Source organism: Pseudophryne corroboree, chromosome 5, assembly GCF_028390025.1.
Source record: "Pseudophryne corroboree isolate aPseCor3 chromosome 5, aPseCor3.hap2, whole genome shotgun sequence".
NCBI classification, from domain to species: Eukaryota; Metazoa; Chordata; class Amphibia; order Anura; family Myobatrachidae; genus Pseudophryne; species Pseudophryne corroboree.
This window is the reverse complement of record NC_086448.1, coordinates 165,636,076-165,658,488: the sequence shown is the minus strand read 5'-3', so window position 1 is coordinate 165,658,488 and position 22,413 is coordinate 165,636,076. Positions and strand designations below refer to the sequence as shown.

Genomic DNA, 22,413 nt, shown 5'->3' with positions numbered 1-22,413 from the left:
GAGCCTCATTTTGACTTGTTTTAAAGACATTACATCAAAGTTGGATCAGCCTGTAGTGTGTTTTTCCACTTTAATTTTGAGGGTGACTCCAAATCCAGACCTCCATGGGTTAATAAATTTGATTTCCATTGATAATTTTTGTGTGATTTTGTTGTCAGCACATTCATCTATGTAAATGAGAAAGTATTTAATATGAAGATTTAATTCATTCAGATCAAGGATGTTATTTCAGTGTTCCCTTTATTTTTTGAGCAGTGTGTGTGTGTGTGTGTGTATATATATATATATATATATATATATATATATATATATATATATAATTAATATGTATATGTGTGCATACATACAGTGTATGTGTGTGTGTGTGTGTATATATATATATATATATATATATATATATATATATATAATTAATATGTATATGTGTGCATACATACAGTGTATGTGTGTGTGTGTGTGTGTGTATATATATATATATATATATATATATATATATATATATATCTACCTAGTGATCAAAAGGTTAAGACACCCCAAATTGCAAATAGAATGGGAGATGAGCACACACTGCAGTTGGCAACTCACCACACCAGTTTGCTCCAGGATGTGGGCTCTTCAAATAGAATATTCGTGTATCTTTCCCCTTCATAATTACTGGCCCGACTCGGCTGTAGTTGTGGTAGCTAAGGTGACTCTGAACACTGAAATAGCGTTAGTGCTTTGTACATCTTGTTAGTCATATACTTCTTAATCACTGTGTACTTTTTGCTAATTGCAGTGGTTCATAATGGATTAATATTTTCCCAGCCTGTGTTACTGACCTGAGCATGCTGCGCCCAGGATCTACCTCTGGGCTCTCTATTGCATTCCCCCCTATGAGGCACCAATGATTCTCCGCTTTGTACAGAAGATGACCGGTTACCATCCGCTACCCTAGCAGCCAGATCTTTCATTCATCATCTGCTGCATTTTTGTGTTCTGCTATTAGTTCCTCTTTAGCATTCATTGTTACTCACATATTGAGAGTAGTGGGCTGCTTATTAACCATTTCAGAGACCGCACAGAACTTTTGGAGGTTTGCACTAATTTTGCTCCTGATTGAGGGGGGTTCTTCATACTACTTTATTTTTACAGGTCTCTTGTCGCTTTGTACTTGTTTTAAAATAAGAAAGTACTCTGACGGGACCATTTTGTACTTGGAGGTATTTGATGGCAAAATATCATTTTATGAACCATTAATCCATTTGAACTTTTTTTTTTTTTAATGAAAACAAAGAATACAGTACCTGATAATTATACTTAAGAACTCAAATAAAAAAATCACTGTATAAAAAAATAATTCCTATAGAAGTGTGTGTGTGTATGTATGTATGTATGTATATATATATATATATATATATATATATATATATATATATATATATATATATATATATATTATGGATAAACAGCTGTATAATATTGGTAATCCCCTTTATGAATTGTGTCCAATAAAAAAAACCTATATCCTAGATTCCAGCCTACTGATGAAGTTGCTTTTAGTATTGACACATAGGGGGAAATGGAATTGTTTACACCGGTGGCTGTCAGTGTGGGGCGCCCGATGGAGCAACTGGTTTGTTGCTCCAATCAGGCACAAACCGGTGCTGGCATTCCTGCTCACAGCCCTCCGAAATGTGCGGAAAGTGACCCGGTTGTGTGCCCAAAAGTCACTATTTGCATTGTGCCCAGCACTTTAGTCTGTTTCAGTCATTTAACGCAGCTAAACCCGGCACTGCAGCAGAAAAAATAAATGCCCCCCCCCCCCCCATCCCCCAAATCTCCTGTCACTTTAGACGGGAGATTGGGCGCACATAAACAATTTTATTTATTTTAAAAAAAAAATTCTTCTGCGGGGTACACTGGGCTCCACAAGGATAGACATAGGGGGTGTAGAGTGGGATCTTGATCCGAAGCACCAACAGGCTCAAAAGCTTTGACCTTCTTCCCAAGATGCATAGCCCCGCCTCCTATATCACCCCGCCTCCGTTCACAGGAGCTCAGTTTGTAGTTGGTGCTTGCAGTGCAAGCATGTGACAGGAAGAGCTGCTCACAGCAGCTCTAGAAAAAAGCTTTTTCTGAGGAAAAAAGAAGACTACAAGGGCTGCAGCAGAGGCACAGATTGTGCTGGATGTCAGTAGACATTGCCTGCTGCAGCTCCATCTCTCCCGCAGCGGCGCTGTACACTCCCGTGCCCTTGTTGACGGGTACCTACAGCAGGAGGCTCCGGTTTTCTTCCAAGTTAGTCACACACGGCTGGGGCTCTCCGGGATCGCGTGGCCGCACTTCGGGAGGAGGTAAGTGGGTCCCGCTCGCGGGAGCCGCACTTTATCGCGATCCGGCGCGGCCGGTGGGAGGCGGGCCGCGCGCGCTGGCCATGCATACTGTGGCAGTACAGGCGATCCCACTAGATCACCAGGGCATGGGTGCAGGTCAGGTTTTCTCTCTAAACCTTTTTTACAAGTAGCCCGCAGTACCCGGTGGTTTTGCCAGCAGAGGGGATAAGGCTTAGACCTGGAGCCCCTCCCCCAGCCCCAGGGCGCCATTTCCCGCAAATGTTCCCGCCCTGGAGCTGCATATCTGTCTTCCCTCACTCCCTGGCAGTGTCTGCGGCGCCATTATCCCTCAGCTCAATGTTCCTGGGAATGCTTGGGCAAATCCTCCTATGTAAAGCCGCCTGGTTGTCAGTGCTGTGACTTTACAAGACACTTCAGTTTTCTACCTGCCTTTTTTAGTCAGTGTTAGTTAAGAAAGAGTGCACTTAGTCAGGGTTTCCTAGTACAATTACCCTGTGATATACATCCAGTTCTTACTGTGTACTGTTATATCTATTGTTATATAGCTGTGTAAGCTAGTCCAGTGCAGTATTATTGTTAGTCCGGCTGGAATTGGACCGTTTTTTAATTCGACACAATTCGACAGTCAGACACCCTGCCGCCGGGACCTGAATTCGACATATTCAATAAAAAATGGATTTGACAGTCCCGCTGTCGAAAAACAGACCAATTGATGGATAGTGTACGTCCTGGATTCAACTTTTTGGACGGCACAAAAGTATTTAAAAAACCCAGAAAAAAATTGCGTGGGGTCCCCCCTCCTAAGCATAACCAGCCTCGGGCTCTTTGAGCCAGTCCTGGTTGTAAAAATATGGGAAAAAAATTGACAGGGGATACCCCGTATTTTTACAACCAGCACCGGGCTCTGCGTCCGGTCCTGGTGCAAAAAATACGGGGGACAAAAAGCGTAGGGGTCCCCCGTATTTTTAACACCAGCACAGGGCTCCACTAGTCATAGAGATAATGCCACAGCCGGGGGATACTTTTATATCGGTCCCTGCGGCCCTGGCATTAAATCACTAACTAGTCACCGCTGGCCGGGGTACCCTGGAGCAGTGGGGACCCTTTAAATCAAGAGATTCCCCCCTCTAGCCACCCAAGGGCCAGGGGTGAAGCCCGAGGCTGTCCCCCCCCCCCCCCCCCCCCCCTCTTCCAAGGGCTGCGGAGGGTGGGCTGATAGCCTTGTGTCAAATAAAAGAACATTGTTTTTTGTAGCAGAACTACGAGTCCCAGCAAGCCTCCCCCGCAAGCTGGTACTTGGAGAACCACAAGTATCAGCATGCGGGGGGAAAACGGGCCCGCTGGTACCTGTAGTTTTACTGCAAAAAAATACCCAAATAAAAACCGTACACGCACACCGTGAAAGTAAAACTTTATTACATACATGCACGCCGACACACACATACTTACCTATGTTCACACGCCGACTCTGTCCACTTCTCCATGTAGAATCCATGGGGTACCTGAAAATAAAATTATACTCACAAAAATCCTGTGTAGCATCTGTCCTCTTCTCCTTGTAATCCACGTACTTGGCTAAATAATAAAATGCAAGGCTTGCTGGGACTTGTAGTTCTGCTACAAAAAACAATATTCTTTTATTTGACACAAGGCTATCAGTCCCCCATCCGCAGCCCTTGGATGGGGGGGACAGCCTCGGGCTTCACCCCTGGCCCTTGGGTGGCTGGAGGTGGGGGGACGCAGAGACCGGTGCTGGTTGTAAAAATATGGGGGATCCCCTGTCAAATTTTTCCCCGTATTTTTACAACCAGGACCGACTCAAATAGCCCGAGGCTGGTTATGCTTAGGAGGGGGACCCCACACATTTTTTTTTCTTGATTTTTAACCCATTCCCACCCCTTCCCACTGAAAAACATGCTCTGATCTCCATATTATTTTAGTCCGTCAAAAAAAAATATTCTTTTAAAAAAATATATATATAATACTTGTAGCTCCTAATAGACAAACCAAGTAGATAATCCTTCTAATATAAATATATATGCTATTAGCAACAAAAAACACACACAAAAAAAAAACATGTTTTTAATTCTTTTTATTAGATTCCGCCACCAAAATGAGGCGGACTGAAATTGATGAAATGACTGTCGAAAAGCACTGTTGTCGAATCGACATTCTTCAATTGAATATACTTTTGTCGAAAAGCCGCATTTTTACCATTGCAGACATGTCGAATTTGACAACTGTCGAATTTCAAAAAGTCGAATCTGAAACGGCCGTTTTTTTGTCAAAAAGTACTGTATTGCATTGTTGCATTTTTTTGTGTGGCGAAAATGCCCCGTTTTTCGACATTTGCGGCAATTCGACCGCAATTGCATATACCACCATACTGTATTACGTATTTTTCTCTGATTTAGTCACCATAGCTCTCCTTTATCTCTGCTGGTGCTGACTACACTGCGCAGGGGTTTGGGCTAGAGGTATTGTGCTGCTGACAAATTGTACCGTGTTAGCTGATACTGCAAGTTATATCATGTCTGCTTCTGAGGGTCCCGGCCCATTCTCAACTTCAAGGCATTGAACAGGTTTGTGAAGGTTTCCAAGTTCCGGATGGAAACCCTTCGCTCTATAGTTCTGGCCTTGGAACCTGGTGACTTCACGGTCTCCCTGGATATACAGGATGCTTACCGAGATATTCCTATAGCAGTGTCTCATCAGCAATACCTGAGATTTGCGATTGGCAACTGCCATTACCAGTTTCAGGCTTTACCTTTTGGTTTAACAACGGCTCCGCGAGTCTTTACAAAAGTCATGGCGGTAATGACTGTGGTACTCCGTCGTCAAGGGGTCAGGATACTGCCGTATTTGGACGACTTGTTAATCCTGGCAAATTCCCCTGCGTCATCTAGATGTGACGGTCCGGTTTCTGCAAGCCCACGGGTGGCTCATCAACTGGAAGAAGTTATCCCTGATCCCTGCTCAGAGCATGGTGCATCTGGGAGCACTATTGGACACTCACAACCAGCGGTTGTTCCTGTCTCAGGAGAAAGTCCTGAAACTTCAGGACAGGATTCGTTGCTTCCTATCTCGTCCGCAAGTGTCGATACATTCGCCGATGCAGTTGCTGGGCCTCATGGTGTCAGTATTCGACATAGTGGAGTACGCTCAATTTCGCTCTCGCCCTCTCCAGAGGCTGATTCTAGCCAAATGGGACGGCCTGCCTCACCGGATCAGGTCTCAAATGATCTCATTGACTCCGGAGGTCCGTCTGTCGCTGCTCTGGTGGCTCTGGGACCAGCAACTGTGCAGGGGCCGTCCGTTCTGGATATCCGACTGGGTCCTGTTGACGACAGATGCCAGTTAGGAGTTTGTGGCGCGGTGCTGGAGCAACACTCCCTTTAGGGGCGGTGGACCAAGGAGGAGTCCCTCCTCTCGATCATTATTCTGGAGTTGCGAGCGGTCTTCAATGCTTTGAACCTAGCCCAGCATTTAATTCAGAACCGTCCTGTTCAAGTACAGTCGGACAACGCCACCACAGTGGCTTACATAAATCATCAAGGCGGCACTCGATGCCTAGCAATGAAGGAAGTCTCACGGATTCTACAGTGGGCAGAACGCCATCTACCGGCCATATCGGCAATATTCATTCCGGGAGTCTTGAATTGGGAAGCGGACTTTCTCAGTCGTCAGGACGTGCATGCCGGCGAGTGGGGCCTCCATCCAGAAGGGTTTCAACTCCTAGTGGAAAGGTGGGGCCTTCCAGACGTAGATCTGATGGCGTCTCAACACAATCACAAGGTTCCGGTCTTCGGAGCAAGAACAAGGGATCCTCAAGCAGCATTCGTGGATGCGCTGGCGGTACCGTGGAGGTTTCGGCTGCCGTACGTGTTCCCTCCGGTGTCACTCCTGCCCAGGGTAATTCGGAAGTTCAAGCAAGAAAAAGGAATTCTGCTTCGCATAGCTCCAGTGTGGCCCAGACGGCACTGGTTCTCAGACCTGCAAGGCCTATCGTCAGAGCGTCCAATTTTACTTCCACAACGCCCAGACCTCCTCGTTCAGGGCCCCTGTGTCTACCAGGACCTAGCCCGGCTGTCTTTGACGACGTGGCTCTTGAAGCTTCCGTCTTAAGGGCTAAAGGGTTTTCTGAGGCCGTCATTCAAACTATGTTGCTGGCCCGGAAACCGGCTTCTGCTCCAATTTACTATAGGGTCTGGCATTCTTACTTTGTTTGGTGCGCATCTAACGATTATGACTCTTCCAAGTTTAATATAGCCAAGTTGTTGGCTTTTCTTCAGCAGGGCCTGGACTTGGTACGGGCTCTTGGTACGGGCTCTCCGTATCTATGTGAAGAGAACTGCTCCTATTAGGAAATCTGATTTCTCTTTTTGTTGTGTTTTGGGTTTCCCAAACGGGGCTGGCCTGCTCACAAGCGAACTCTGGCCAGATGGATTAGAATGGTGATTGCACATGCTTATGTGAAGGCTGGTCTCTCTGCTCCTGATCACATTAAGGCCCATTCTACTCTGTCTGTTGGACCTTCTTGGGCGGCCCAACGTGGTGCGACCCTTGAATAATTGTGCAAGGCGGCTACGTGGTCCTCCGGGAACACGTTCATAAGGTTCTATGCCTTCGATACTGCCGCTTCCCGGGATGCTTCATTTGGACGCAGGGTTCTTGTGCCCGCTACAGTGCGTCCCCTCCCATAAGGAACTTCTTTATGACTTCACCATTGTCCAATCCTTGTGGAGCCCAGTGTACCCCGCAGCAGAAAACGAGTTTTATGGTAAGAACTTACCTTTGTTAAAACTCTTTCTGCGAGGTACACTGGGCTCCACAAGGCGCCCAACCTGACGCACTTAGCTTCTTTGGTTTGGTATGGCATTTGCCGCTGACACTTCTCCTGTCGGGAGAGTGTGGTGTTTGTGGCAACTGGCAGTTGTCGTCTCTTTTACTTGCTACTGCATTGGGCTGGTTAACAAAACTGAGCTCCTGTGCACGGAGGCGGGGTGATATAGGAGGCGGCGCTATGCATCTTGGGAAGAAGGTCAAAGCTTTTGAGCCTGTTGGTGCTTTGGATCAAGATCCTACTCTACACCCCCTATGTCTATCCTTGTGGAGCCCAGTGTACCTCGCAGAAAGAGTTTTAACAAAGGTAAGTTCTTATCATAAAACTCGTGTTTTTTTTAATGTGTAAATAAAGAGGCATTGCGTGTAAATTTCATTTTGGATCTGCAATTAGTATTGCAATTGTACTTATATAGTGATCTTTTTACTAGTTTTTATGATTGATCCTTATTCATTTATCGATTTTATTCCTGTTCGTTAACTGATTTTCCATTAAGGTTATTATTAACCGTTATCACATTACCTGGAAACGGATCTTCCATCAACCGTTAGCCACTAGTAGCTCAAACGTGCGTCTTGGAATACATTGTTTATAATGTTATTTGAATTTCTTAATTGTAACTTATTCTGTCCCACTGCAAGGCACCAACCCTGTATTTGTTTCTTACCTATTATTTGTGGTACATGATGTGTTGTTACTTTTCTTGGTTGTACTACCCCATAGTGTGCCCTGCTGATACCAGGTTTATTTCATTTTATTAATGAATACTAGTGGCAGCTTTTCCAGTTTACAAAAAAGAAGCTATTACAGACAAATGGACATCTATTGATTACGCTGGTTGCATTCTGGATTGATTTGTTATTGTAGTTGGCTTGTTAATATTGATCATCAATATGTCTTTATAGCACTATATTCGGACACAGGGCAGAAGTGGCAGTAGAGAGGATGGTGTTAAGACTAATAATGGCCCTATTCAGTTGTGGAGTGCGCCACCTGCTGGCCTTCTGAAGGATTCGGCATCTATCAGAGCTGTTCAATTGTTGCTTCTGATAGACACCCACAGATTTTTTTTTTTCTTGCAGTTGCGAGAAAAAAATGTGTTACAGTCCGTAGTTTGGGCTCCTAAAGCGCTCAAACCCAGACTTTGGATGCCCATTCAGGCTTTTTAGACTGGTTAAGACACAACTTGTTTCCAATACAAGTTCTGTTCAGTATACAGACTTTGTCACACACAATATACTTGTTATTGGCAGTGGAGGCAGAGTGCTGCATAAGAGTGGCGGGCGGCAGGCTAAGTTTGCCAGGCGTAGCCACAATAAAGTGAAGGAAGAACAGTCGTATTACTGAGGTATAGAGAAAGATAACAAGGACACTTGCTCTGGTTTTGCCTTTTACGGCACTTTGCTTTCCATCTGTGTAGGCTGCAGGAAGCATGACCAAGCAAGAATATGATGATTTTTTTTTGGGGGGGGGGGGGTTAATTGGGCTCCCACTTATACAGTGCACAAGAACTCATCAGGAAAGCAAACTAACCATAAAATATAAAGAATGGGGCTATAATACAGGGATACGGTCGTTAGGTCGACACAGCTTAGGTCGACACAGCTTAGGTCGACAGTCATTAGTCGACCACTGAAGGTTGACATGGCCAATTGGTCGACATGTACTAGGTCGACAGGTCAAAAGGTCGACATGAGTTTTTCACACTCTCTCTCTCCCCCCCCCCCCCCCCCATTTTTTTTATTTTTCTACACTTGACGATCCACGTGGACTATGATTGGAACGATAACCTGTGCCGAGCACAGCGGTAGCGGTGCGAGGCACCTTGCCCGAAGCATGGCGTGTGAAGCGTGCCATGTGAAGGGACACGGTGCACTAATTGGGGTTCCCCGTCACTTTACAAAGAGAAAGACACCAAAAAACAGTCCAAAAACTCATGTCGACCTAATGCCCATGTTGACCTAATGACTGTCGACCTAAGTTGAGTCGACCCATACCCATAATACATGCTAGAAGTAAATCTGTTTTAGCCTTTTTGATGAGTACTTTTTTTTTGTTGTTGTAGCAGACTGATCACCTCAGGGGTTGAAAACATTTATGGTGCCTAGAATTGGGTTGCTGGTGACCAGTAGCAAGCATCTGTCTCTGTTCTCTAACTTGTTGTTTTGTCAGTGTTTGTCATGGGTCTTTTATTGCACACTTGGGTCAGCAGCAGAACAACGCTGTGTGCTTGATTAAAGCTCTGTTTCATTGGAATTTCCTTCTTTTATAGGCCTCGGAGTAGAGGAAAAGCAACTTTGGAGGATGAAGATAGTATGGATGGACTTGAGGCAGCAGAACCGGAAAACTCTGCAGACACAGGTGAGAGCCCTTGAAGCTGTGCGGAGTGTGTGGCTCAGGGAGAGGTGTACAACCTATGGCATAAGAATAGCCACTATTCATCAAGTTTGGTAGTACAGGATTGGTATTGCTGTGATTGTTTCCCTTTTTATTTTATGTGCTAATAAGAACAGTTGGTGATTTAAGAGTTACATAGAAACATTCCATGGATCATACAACTTAAAATGCAAATTTTACTGTATGAAAAACCACCTATGACTAAGTCTCACGAATATAATCTATATGGTTTCTCACTTTATCAGATCTCCATATATGTGACCATTGTGGCTGAGTGTGCGTAGTTTTCTCCTATGTATATCCTAAAATTACAGGTAACAGTGCTTTACGTCCAGGTGCTTAGAAAATCTAATGGAAAAGCCAAACATCTTAAGTTCCATTGATGTATAGAAAATGTGTTATACATTTGTCAGCTCTTGTAGGTATCTGAATTTTTTTTTTTAGCTTAGCGGCCTCGTAGGAGATACGATCTGTAATGCGAAAAGTCTGTAGATAGTGCATGTTACAGCTTCCCCACAGTAGGCATTGTGGTATTACTTCTGAGATTCATTAGAACGGAGCACCCACACCACGAAACAATGTGTCTGACATTGTGCAAAGGAGCCTTTGCGCACACACCTGTGTAAAACAATACAATGGCAGCGTATTAAAGGGCGACTGCTGCAAAATGGGGCGGAAGTGACGCGCTGCGTCCGCCGCAACCGGAAGTGTGGCGGAAATACCGCTGTTTTCATTATATAAGAACTGATAGTGTTTTTGGACCTTTTACACATTCTTTTATGTCTATTTTTACCTGCATTTAATCCCTACTAACCTGAAAACATTGATTCTATGTGTATTTATATATTTATAAAGTATATGTTGGTTAGTTAGATCACATGACTCCTTATGATGTCACTACCCTCCCATTAAGGGATATGGCTATAAATAGCTGTCCAGGTTCACTTTTTCGCTACCCTTTGAAGAAGTCTCATCAGACGAAACGCGTTGGATGACCTTTACCTACCTCACTCTAAGATAAGGAAAACTTTTTATTTGTTCTTATATTCATTTGGTGCTTTTAGTTCAGCTGTGTATATGTTATTGTCCCAATTTTTGTGTGTCTCCTTTATGTTTTGATTTTATGGTAATAAATAGTTGTTTATTACTGGCAATTTTTACCTTATTTATTGACACCGTGGTCGCTACTCATCCCCTCCTTTCTCCTACATTTTTTATCAGGGTTTTACCACCCCTGTATTTATTGAGGGTAACAGCAGACGCCCTGTTAGCAGCATAGGGGAGTGTCATATTAACTAGCCATTCCCAAACAACATATCTGTTTTATCTCACATGTGGCGCAGTATTAATCCTTGCGTATATATATATATATATATATATATATATATATATATATAACAGTTCAAAAGTGCACTCACCAATGCAAAATAGCTTCATCAGAGTTTTATTTGTGGCAAATATATAGATTCCATTATTGGATCCCTATTTTGTCAGACCTATATGACTACTGTGATATACAGCTTTACTGTGATATACAGCTTTACTTGCGGGAATTTTAATCTAACGAAGCAAGACAAACAAATAATATTTCTCATTGAGAACAATTTACTAGGTGACCTATAATAAGGAACCCCATTAAATGTCGTCATAATTTGAGAATCTTATTACTCAAGTTTTCTAAATCTATAAACAATTTATAGCAAAATACTTGGCTCAATTAAAAGCCCTTATCTTTTATGAATGATACAGCTTTTGCAAAATAGCAGAGAACTGTTATTTAGAATACACCCCTGAAGAAGTCGTTATATGACGAAACGCGTTGGATGAAAGGTTTTATTTCATTTTATTATATTTTACATGAATAATGCTGAAACATTCAACGGTTTTCATTGTAAATGAAATGTTCATCATTAATTCAACTTAATGTGAATGTGAATCTAAACTATATTGTTCTTATAAAAAGACGTGTGTTTTAAATATGGGTGTTTACATGTGTAAGGTCATCCTCTCTTTATGAATCATCTGTTAAACTCAATCTAACTACATTAGTTTACAAAATAAGCGCGCTCCACAGAGAGTTTTTTATATATATATAGAGATAGAGATAGATAGATATATATATAGAGATAGAGATAGATAGATAGATATATAGATATATATATATATATATTCTATATATATATATATATATATATATATATATATATATTCTATATATATATATATATATATATATATATATATATATATATCTATGCATCGTTATGCCATTCGAGAAGCCATCAAATCTGGCAATAGCGACCAACCGGTGGCGCGTCACTTTTTGCTAGCAAAACATGGGATGGCGACACTACGCTATAAAATAATTGACCAAGTGCCTTTCTCCATACGTGGGGGTGATAGATCTAAAAAGCTTCTACAGGTGGAAGCAAAGTGGATCTTTACGTTAAATACACAATTTCCTAAAGGTCTAAACGAAGCCCTCAGTTTAAGATGTTTTCTGTAGTGATTTAAATGTCTAGCTGGATGCTGACAGGAATGTGATTGTAGGTAGAAACCGAGGGAATACCACTAATATGTGGTTGTATTGAGAGATAAGGGTTTCCCCATTATTAAGGTCTTTAAGTATGCCTACATCAAGGTTTTGTATTGTAGCACCTATCTGCAAAAATCAGCTGGTGCAGGGGAGTAGTTGGGATTGATTGTGTATTCTACATATTTGTTTTCAGTTGAAATGGATCATAAGGGAAAAGTATCACGGATTATCTGATGTCATGCACATGTCACTTTATTATTGTTTACAATAGACTCTGGCCGGATTGGCCGGTCACAGCAATGTTTGTTGGTTTCCCTGGTTACCACTGTCCTCGTTGCATCACGCCGGCCGGACGGGCCTGGGCTGCGTCATTTCCGGGGGGGCGGAGTGACGTCAGTTCCGGGACCCAGGCGGCGGGCAGCGTGGACGGAGATGGCGTGGTGAACCTCTTCTCTGCACAGGTATTTAAACACTGTTTTTATCACTGTTATGTATCCTGACGAAGGGGCTGCGACCCCGAAACGTTGTAATAAACAGCATACGTTGTTTTTCCACTTTTGAAAGTCTTCAAGTGCCGTCCTTATTGCCAGCATCTGTACATTGGACGCAGTTCCAGGAGGAAAGGCACGGGAGCAGTTAATGCTAAACGCTGGGGAGCGTGAGGAGTGCCGGGTCATTTGGAACTTTGTGTAAGCCAGGGGCTCTGAGGCTACAGGGATCCCCTAGGTAAGACCAAGGCACCCTCTATACACCCTTTTAAACCATTCGCAGGAGGTTCTTCTTTTTTCACTAGCACTTTAAAGCACTTTATTTGCACTAAAACCACATTTGTGGTACACTGCACGGTTAGTGCACATCACTTGTTCGCCCAACATGTCCAGCACTGGTGATACAGCAGCAGAAGGTGCTACCCTGTTCCTGCAATGTGACACATATGATACACTAAGTTTTTCTGAAGCGGAGGCAGAAAACATCCTGTGTAAGGAACCCATCTTTGACACGGAGCTAGGGACTTCCAATGAGGACACTTATAGAGAGCTCCTGAAATTACGCAAGAGAGAAATTGATTTTCTTTATCACGCCATGACCCTCTCTGATTACCATAGAGCTAAACAAATCCCTCGTGGATTTCGCATTCATAATATGCCAACCATGGGTCGTTATGATGTTAACTTCTGTAAGAGGTGGATAGCAGTCCTAAATAAATGCTCAATGGACTTGTTACTATTAGTAATTGAAGAATCCACCCGGGAATTAAATATAACCAGGAACAAACTAGCACTGTTCGAGACGGAACACGATCTGAAGAAGGTTCCGATACCAGATTGGCTAAACAAGCTCTCAGAGGAGGTTGAACAATACAAGGTAGACCTCATCAAGTTTAAAAAGCAGAAGAGGGTCAAAGTTCAGCAAGATTACGACCAACATGAAGTTTATTCATGGCTGAGCAATCAAGCCACACAGCCTCGCAATGCACAACCTACGTTTTACAGACGCAGGTTCCAGCGCCCATACCATTCAAGCACATCGGCCAGTGAGACGGAGGAAAACACGCAAGGCACCCCACAAAATAGAAGGGAGATCCCTTTAGGGGTACGGACCAGTGCGATACTGGCATGAAGAGAGGTGCCCCAACGAGGCGAGGGGGTCAAAAAAGGCGGCAGGCGAGGAGCAAGTGCGAGCACCAAACCACCGAGGGGGAAGCGCAGTTAATTTTTGATTTGTCCACAGGTCATATTTCTGAAATGGAATGTAAGGTGCTAAGTAGGGGACTTTCATTTATCCCCACGTCATCAGCAGATCCTTTTCAACGGAAAGTGGAGAACTACAAGCTCATTAGGACATTGAAATTGAAGGAACATTTTGCTAAATCCGAGGCGTTGACAGGGGCAACAGCGATTACATCACTCCCACCTCAGGTGAGAAAATTAAACAAGTCTACCTTTGATCCCTATACTACAAATGCCTCAATTAAGACTTTTAGCCGCATGTTAGAGACTTTGGAACAGGACTCTAGGGACATTAGGTATCCCAATATGTCCAGAGCAGAATTTGATGCGCTAAAGGCTCTTGGTAAAAGGGAGGATATTATCATTCGTCAGGCTGATAAGGGAGGGGGGATTGTGATTCTTGACACAGTCAAGTATAAAAATGAATGTTTACGCCTATTGTCTGATACTGACACTTATTCCAGGTTGGATAAAGATCCCACTGTTAGGTTTAAGAGAGAGTTGGATGGTTTATTAAAACAAGCAGTAGATGATGGTGTTATTGACATGGCAGTTTGTAAAGCACTAACAGTGGATTTCCCAGTTGTTCCTATCTTTTATGTAATTCCAAAGATCCATAAGGATCCGGTAAATCCCCCAGGCAGACCCATAATATCGGCCAGAGGGTCCCTGTGTGAAGCCTTATCGATTTACTGTGATAGTTTCCTCCAACCATGCATACAAAACACGCCCACACATCTGAAGGACACATCATCTCTTTTACGACTCTTCGAGGTGATGGGTGAAGTGCCCCGTGATGTTGTCTTGGCGTCGATTGACGTGACAAGCCTGTATACGAGTATCCCCCATGGGGCGGGGATCGTAGCAATAGAACAGCTTATCACTAACAATCAGAAGTATTTAGGCCCAAACATTAAGTTTTTCTTGACACTGGTAGAGTACACATTGACACACAATTATTTCCTTTATGACAATAAGTTTTACATTCAGCGCACAGGTTGCGCTATGGGATCTGCTGTAGCTCCGGCATTCGCCAACACATTTATGTGGGAGGTGGAAAGGGAATTATTCTTTCAAAACACAACAATAGCGTCACATTTGTGCCTATATCAGCGTTATATTGATGACGTGCTGATCTTTTGAAGAGGCAATAAATTGCAACTGTTGTCCATTATAGCACAGCATAATTCCACACAGAGTCCCATTAAATTTACTATAGAGGTTAATGAGGAACAAATTAATTTTCTAGATGTATGTATCTTGATCAAGGAGGGGGTCATTAACACAAAATTATACACCAAGGCCACAGATAGGAACAATTTATTGAAGTTTGACAGTTTTCACCCGCAGTCCACTATATGGGGTTTGCCGTATTCTCAATTGTTGCGAGTCTGCCGCATTAACAACATTGAGGCAGACAGAGATAGACAACTAGACGTGATGGTTGCCAAATTTAGAGATAGGGGATACCCGTTGGATCTCCTGGAACAAGCTAGGAGTAAAGCACTAAAAACCACACGACAACAGTTACTTAAACAAAATGAACAGAACCAACTAAAGGGGAGGGTGCCCTGGGTGACAAGATATAGCACCAGCAGCAAAAATTTAGCTAAACGGACTAGACAGCTGTGGCCCATAGTAGCGTCAGACAGAGAATTAGGAGACATTTATCAGTCCAAATTATTATCGAGCTATTCTAGAAGCCGTAACATACGGGACTATGTGGTTAAAACCGATATATCCAAAGTAGGTAGAGGCCAATCTAATTCAAATTTTCTTAAACGTAAAAATGGGTGCCACAAATGTAGTGGTTGTACTACATGCAGCTACCTGGTTGCTGGGGACACGTTTCAACACCCACATACAGGGAAGAAATATCATATAAGATACCCGCTGTCTTGTGACTCTAAGTTTGTCATATATTTGCTCACGTGCCCATGTGGATTGGCATACGTAGGCAAAACTGAGTGTGCCTTTAAAACAAGAATGGCACAGCATCGTTATGCCATTCGAGAAGCCATCAAATCTGGCAATAGCGACCAACCGGTGGCGCGTCCCTTTTTGCTAGCAAAACATGGGATGGCGACACTACGCTATAAAATAATTGACCAAGTGCCTTTCTCCATACGTGGGGGTGATAGATCTAAAAAGCTTCTACAGGTGGAAGCAAAGTGGATCTTTACGTTAAATACACAATTTCCTAAAGGTCTAAACGAAGCCCTCAGTTTAAGATGTTTTCTGTAGTGATTTAAATGTCTAGCTGGATGCTGACAGGAATGTGATTGTAGGTAGAAACCGAGGGAATACCACTAATATGTGGTTGTATTGAGAGATAAGGGTTTCCCCATTATTAAGGTCTTTAAGTATGCCTACATCAAGGTTTTGTATTGTAGCACCTATCTGCAAAAATCAGCTGGTGCAGGGGAGTAGTTGGGATTGATTGTGTATTCTACATTTCTCTAACGTCCTAAGTGGATGCTGGGGACTCCGTCAGGACCATGGGGATTAGCGGCTCCGCAGGAGACAGGGCACAAAAATAAAGCTTTAGGATCAGGTGGTGTGCACTGGCTCCTCCCCCCATGACCCTCCTCCAAGCCTCAGTTAGGTTTTTGTGCCCGTCCGAGCAGGGTGCAATCTAGGTGGCTCTCCTAAAGAGCTGCTTAGAAAAAGTTTTTTAGGTTTTTTATTTTCAGTGAGTCCTGCTGGCAACAGGCTCACTGCATCGAGGGACTTAGGGGAGAGAATTTCAACTCACCTGCGTGCAGGATGGATTGGATTCTTAGGCTACTGGACACCATTAGCTCCAGAGGGAGTCGGAACACAGGTCTCACCCTGGGGTTCGTCCCGGAGCCGCGCCGCCGACCCCCCTTGCAGATGCCGAAGTTGAAGAGGTCCAGAGGTCCAGAAACAGGCGGCAGAAGACTTTCAGTCTTCATAAGGTAGCGCACAGCACTGCAGCTGTGCGCCATTGTTGTCAGCACACTTCATACCAGCGGTCACTGAGGGTGCAGGGCGCTGGGGGGGGGCGCTCTGGGCAGCAATGTATTATACCTTTTTTATGGCTAAAATACATCACATATAGCCCTTGAGGCTATATGGATGTATTTAACCCCTTCCAGATCTCACAAACTCCGGGAGAAGAGCCCGCCGTTTTAGGGGGCGGGGCCTATTCTCCTCAGCACACGGCGCCATTTTCCTGCTCAGCTCTGCTGAGAGGAAGGCTCCCAGGCTCTCCCCTGCACTGCACTACAGAAACAGGGTTAAAACAGAGAGGGGGGGCACTTATTTGGCGATATGATTACATATGTGAAAATGCTATAAGGGAAAACACTTGTATAAGGGGTTGTCCCTGTATAATTATAGCGTTTTTGGTGTGTGCTGGCAAACTCTCCCTCTGTCTCCCCAAAGGGCTAGTGGGGTCCTGTCCTCTATCAGAGCATTCCCTGTGTGTGTGCTGTGTGTCGGTACGTGTGTGTCGACATGTAGGAGGACGATGTTGGTGAGGAGGCGGAGCAAATTGCCTGTATGGGTGATGTCACTCTCTAGGGAGTCGACACCGGAATGGATGGCTTATTTAGGAATTACGTGATAATGTCAACACGATGCAAGGTCGGTTGACGACATGAGACGGCCGGCAAACAAATTAGTACCTGTCCAGGCGTCTCAGACACCGTCAGGGGCTTGTAAAAACGCCCATTTACCTCAGTTGGTCGACACAGACACGGACACTGACTTCAGTGTCGACGGTGAAGAAACAAACGTATTTTCCTTTAGGGCCACACGTTACATGTTAAGGGCAATGAAGGAGGTGTTACATATTTCTGATACTACAAGTACCACAAATAAGGGTATTATGTAGGGTGGGAATAATCTACTTGTAGTTTTTCCTGAATCAGATAAATTAAAGTGTGTGATGATACGTGGGTTTCCTCCGATGGAAAATTATTGGAGGTATACCTTTTCCCGCCAGAAGTGAGGGCGAGTTGGGAAACACACCTTAGGGTGGATAAGGCGCTCACACGCTTATAAAAACAAGTGGCGTTACCGTCTCCAGATACGGCCGCCCTCAGGGAGCCAGCTGATAGGAAGCTGAAAAATATCCTAAGAAGTATATACACACATACTGGTGTTATACTACGACCAGCAATCGCCTCAGCCTGGATGTGCAGCGCTGGGGGGGCTTGGTCGGATTTCCTGACTGAAAATATTGATACCCTTGACAGGAACAATATTTTATTGACTATAGAGCATTTTAAGGATGCATTTCTATATATGCGAGATGCGCAGAGGGATATTTGCATTCTGGCATCAAGAGTAGATGTGATGTCCATATCTGCCAGACGATGTTTATAGACACGACAGTGGTCAGGTGATGCAGATTCCAGACGGCACATGGAAGTATTGCCGTATAAAGGGGCGGTCCATCGGACCTGGTGGCCATGGCAACAGCTGGAAAATCCACTTTTGTTACCCCAAGTCACATCTCAGCAGAAAAGGACACAGTCTTTTCAGTCTCAGTCCTTTCGTACCCATAAAGGCAGGCGGGCAAAAGGCCAGTCATATCTGCCCAGGGTTAGAGGAAAGGGAAGAAGACTGCAGCAGGCAGCTCATTCCCAGGAACAGAAGTCCTCCACAGCTTCTGCCAAGTCCGCAGCATGACGCTGGGGCCATACAAGCGGACTCAGGTGCGGTGGGGGGTCATCTCAAGAGTTTCAGCACGCAGTGGGCTCACTCGCAAGTGGACTCCTGGATCCTACACGTAGTATCCCAGGTGTACATTGGAAATTCGAGACGTCTTCCCCTCACAAGTTCCTGAAGTCTGCTTTACCAACGTCTCCCTCCGACAGGGAGGCAGTATTAAAAAAAAAAAAAAAAATTCACAGGCTGTATTCCCAGCACGTGATAATCAAAGTACCCCTCCTACAACAAGGGAAGGGGTATTATTCCACACTATATTGTGGTACTGAAGCCAAACGGCTCGGTGAGATCTAAAAGATTTGAACAATTACATACAAGGGTTCAAATCAAGATGGAGTCACTCAGAGCAGTGATAGCGAACCAGGACGATATGGTGTCACTGGATATCAGGGACGCTTACCTACAAGTCCAAATTTTGCCTTTCTCACCAAGGGTATCTCAGGTTCGTGGTACAGAACTGTCACTATCAGTTCAGACGCTGCCGTTTGGATTGTCCACGGCACCCCGGGTCTTTACCAAGGTAATGGCCGAAATGATGATTCTTCCTAAAAGAAATATGGACGCTTTCCTGATAAGGGCAAGGTCCAGAGAACAGTTGGCGGTCGGAGTAGCACTATCTCAAGTAGTTCTACGACAGCACGAGTGGATTCTAAATATTCCAAAATCGCAGCTTTTTCCGACAACACGTCTAATGTTCCTAGGGATGATTCTGGACACAGTCCAGAAAAGGATGTTTTCTCCCGGAGAAGAAAGCCAGGGAGTTATCCGAGCTAGTCAGGAACCTCCTAAAACCAGGAAAAGTATCAGTGCATCATTGCACAAAGGGTCCTGTGAAAAATGGTGGTTTCTTACAAAGCGATCCCATTCGGTAGATTTCACGCAAGAACCTTTCAGTGGGATCTGCTGGGAAAATGGTCCGGATCGCATCTTCAGATGCATCAGCGGATAACCCTGTCTCCAAGGACAAGGGTGTTTCTTCTGCGGTGGCTGCAGAGTGCTCATCTATGAAAGGGCCGCAGATTCGGCATTCAGGACTGGGTCCTGGTGACCACGGATGCCAGCCTGAGTGGCTGGGGAGCAGTCACACAAGGAAAAAATTTCCAGGGAGTGTGATCAAGTCTGGAGACTTCTCTCCACATAAATATACTGGAGCTAAGGCCAATTTACAAGGCTCTAAGCTTAGCAAGACCTCTGCTTCAAGGTCAGCCGGTATTGATCCAGTGGGACAACATCACGGCGGTCGCCCACGAAAACAGGGCGGCACAAGAAGCAGGAGGGAAATGGCAGAAACTGCAAGGATTCTTCGCTGGGCGAAAAATCATGTGATAACACTCTCAGCAGTGTTAATTCCGGGAGTGGAAAACTGGGAAGCAGACTTCCTCAGCATTACCTCCACCCGGGAGAGTGGGGACTTCATCGGGAAGTCTTCCACATGATTGTAAACCGTTGGGAAAAACCAAAGGTGGACATGATGGCGTCCCGCCTGAACAAAAAACTAGACAGATATTGCGCCAGGTCAAGGGACCCTCAGGCAATAGCGGTGGACGCTCTGGTAACACTGTGGGTGTACCAGTCATGGTATGTGTTCCCTCCTATGCATCTCATACCAAAGTACTGAGAATCAAGGAGATGAGTAAGAACGATACTCGTGGTTCCGGATGGGTCAAGAAGGACTTGGTACCCGGAATTTCAAGAGATTCTCACGGAAGAACCGTGGCCTCTACCTTTAAGAAAGGACCTGCTCCAGCAGGGGCCTTGTCTGTTCCAAGACTTACCGCGGCTGCGTTTGACGGCATGGCAGTTGAACGCCGGATCCTGAAAGGGCATTCCAGATGAAGTCATCCCTACCCTGGTCGAAGCCAGGAAGGATGTAACCGCAAAACATTTTCACCGCAATTGGCGAAAATATGTTGCGTGGTGTGAGGCCAAGAAGGTCCCTACAGAGGAATTCCAACTGGGTCGTTTCCTACATTTCCTGAAAACAGGACTGTCTATGGGCCTAAAATTAGGGTCCATTAAGGTTCAAATTTCGACCCTGTCAAATTTATTCCAGAAAGAACTGGCTTCAGTGCCTGAAGTTCAGACGTTTGTAAAAGGGGTACTGCATATACAGCCTCCTTTTGTGCCCCCAGTGGCACCTTGGGATCTCAATGTTGTTTTGAGTTTCCTAAAGTCACATTGGTTTGATCCACTCACCACTGTGGAATTAAAATATTTCACATGGAAGGTGAAGATTCTATTAGCCCTGGCTTCAGCCAGGCGTGTGTCAGAATGGGCGGCTTTATCATATAAAAGCCCTTACTTAATTTTTCATTCTGACAGGGCAGAATTGAGGACTCGTCCTCAATTTCTCCTTAAGGTGTTTTCTGTTTTTCACATGAACCAACCTATTGTGGTACCTGCGGCTACTAGGGACTTGGAGGACTCCAAGTTACTTGACGTTGTCAGGGCCCTGAAAATATATGTTTCCAGGACGACTGGAGTCAGAAAATCTGACTCGCTGTTTAGCATGTATGCACCCAAGATGGGTGCTCCTGCTTCTAAACAGACGATTGCTCGCTGGATTTGTAGTACAATTCAGCTTGCTCATTCTGTGGCAGGCTTGCCACAGACAAAATCAGAAAAAGCCCATTCCACAAGGAAGTGGGCTCATCTTGGGCGACTGCCTGAGGGGTCTCGGCTTTACAACTTTGCTGAGCATTTACTTGGTCAGGGGCAAACACGTTTGCTAAATTCTACAAATTTGATACCCTGGCTGAGGAGGACATGGAGTCTCTCATTCGGTGCTGCAGGGTCATCCGCACTCTCCCGCCCGTTTGGGAGCTTTGGTATAATCCCCATGGTCCTGACGGAGTCCCCAGCATCCACTTAGGACGTTAGAGAAAATAAGAATTTACTTACCGATAATTCTATTTCTCGTAGTCCGTAGTGGATGCTGGGCGCCCATCCCAAGTGCGGATTGTCTGCAATACTTGTACATAGTTATTGTTACAAAAAAATCGGGTTGTTATTGTTGTGAGCCGTCTGTTCAGAGGCTCCTACGTTTTGTCATACTGTTAACTGGGTTCAGATCACAAGTTGTACGGTGTGATTGGTGTGGCTGGTATGAGTCTTACCCGGGATTCAAGATCCTTCCTTATTGTGTACGCTCGTCCGGGCACAGTATCCTAACTGAGGCTTGGAGGAGGGTCATGGGGGGAGGAGCCAGTGCACACCACCTGATCCTAAAGCTTTATTTTTGTGCCCTGTCTCCTGCGGAGCCGCTAATCCCCATGGTCCTGACGGAGTCCCCAGCATCCACTACGGACTACGAGAAATAGAATTATCGGTAAGTAAATTCTTATTATTTGTTTTCTGTTGAAATGGATCATAAGGGAAAAGTATCACGGATTATCTGATGTCATGCACATGTCACTTTATTATTGTTTACAATAGACTGTGGCCGGATTGGCCGGTCACAGCAATGTTTGTTGGTTTCCCTGGTTACCACTGTCCTCGTTGCATCACGCCGGCCGGACGGGCCTGGGCTGCGTCATTTCCGGGGGGGCGGAGTGACGTCAGTTCCGGGACCCAGGCGGCGGGCAGCGTGGACGGAGATGGCGTGGTGAACCTCTTCTCTGCACAGGTATTTAAACACTGTTTTTATCACTGTTATGTATCCTGACGAAGGGGCTGCGACCCCGAAACGTTGTAATAAACAGCATACGTTGTTTTTCCACTTTTGAAAGTCTTCAAGTGCCGTCCTTATTGCCAGCATCTATATATATATATATATATATATATATATATATATATATATATATTCTATATATATATATATATATATATATATATATATATATATATTCTATATATATATATATATATATTCTA

General features: G+C 44.5%; 1 protein-coding gene across 9 annotated transcripts in view; it reads left to right on the top strand.

Annotated features, from left to right (window-relative positions):
* The window catches only part of KMT2C (lysine methyltransferase 2C), a 573,154-nt gene that overhangs the window by 62,456 nt on the left and 488,285 nt on the right, over nucleotides 1-22,413 (top strand). For all 9 annotated transcript variants that reach the window (XM_063921867.1, XM_063921863.1, XM_063921864.1 and 6 more), the window contains exon 2: nucleotides 9,452-9,540. In XM_063921867.1, the coding sequence (XP_063777937.1) occupies nucleotides 9,452-9,540 (89 nt within the window). The remainder of the gene's footprint in view (nucleotides 1-9,451; nucleotides 9,541-22,413) is intronic.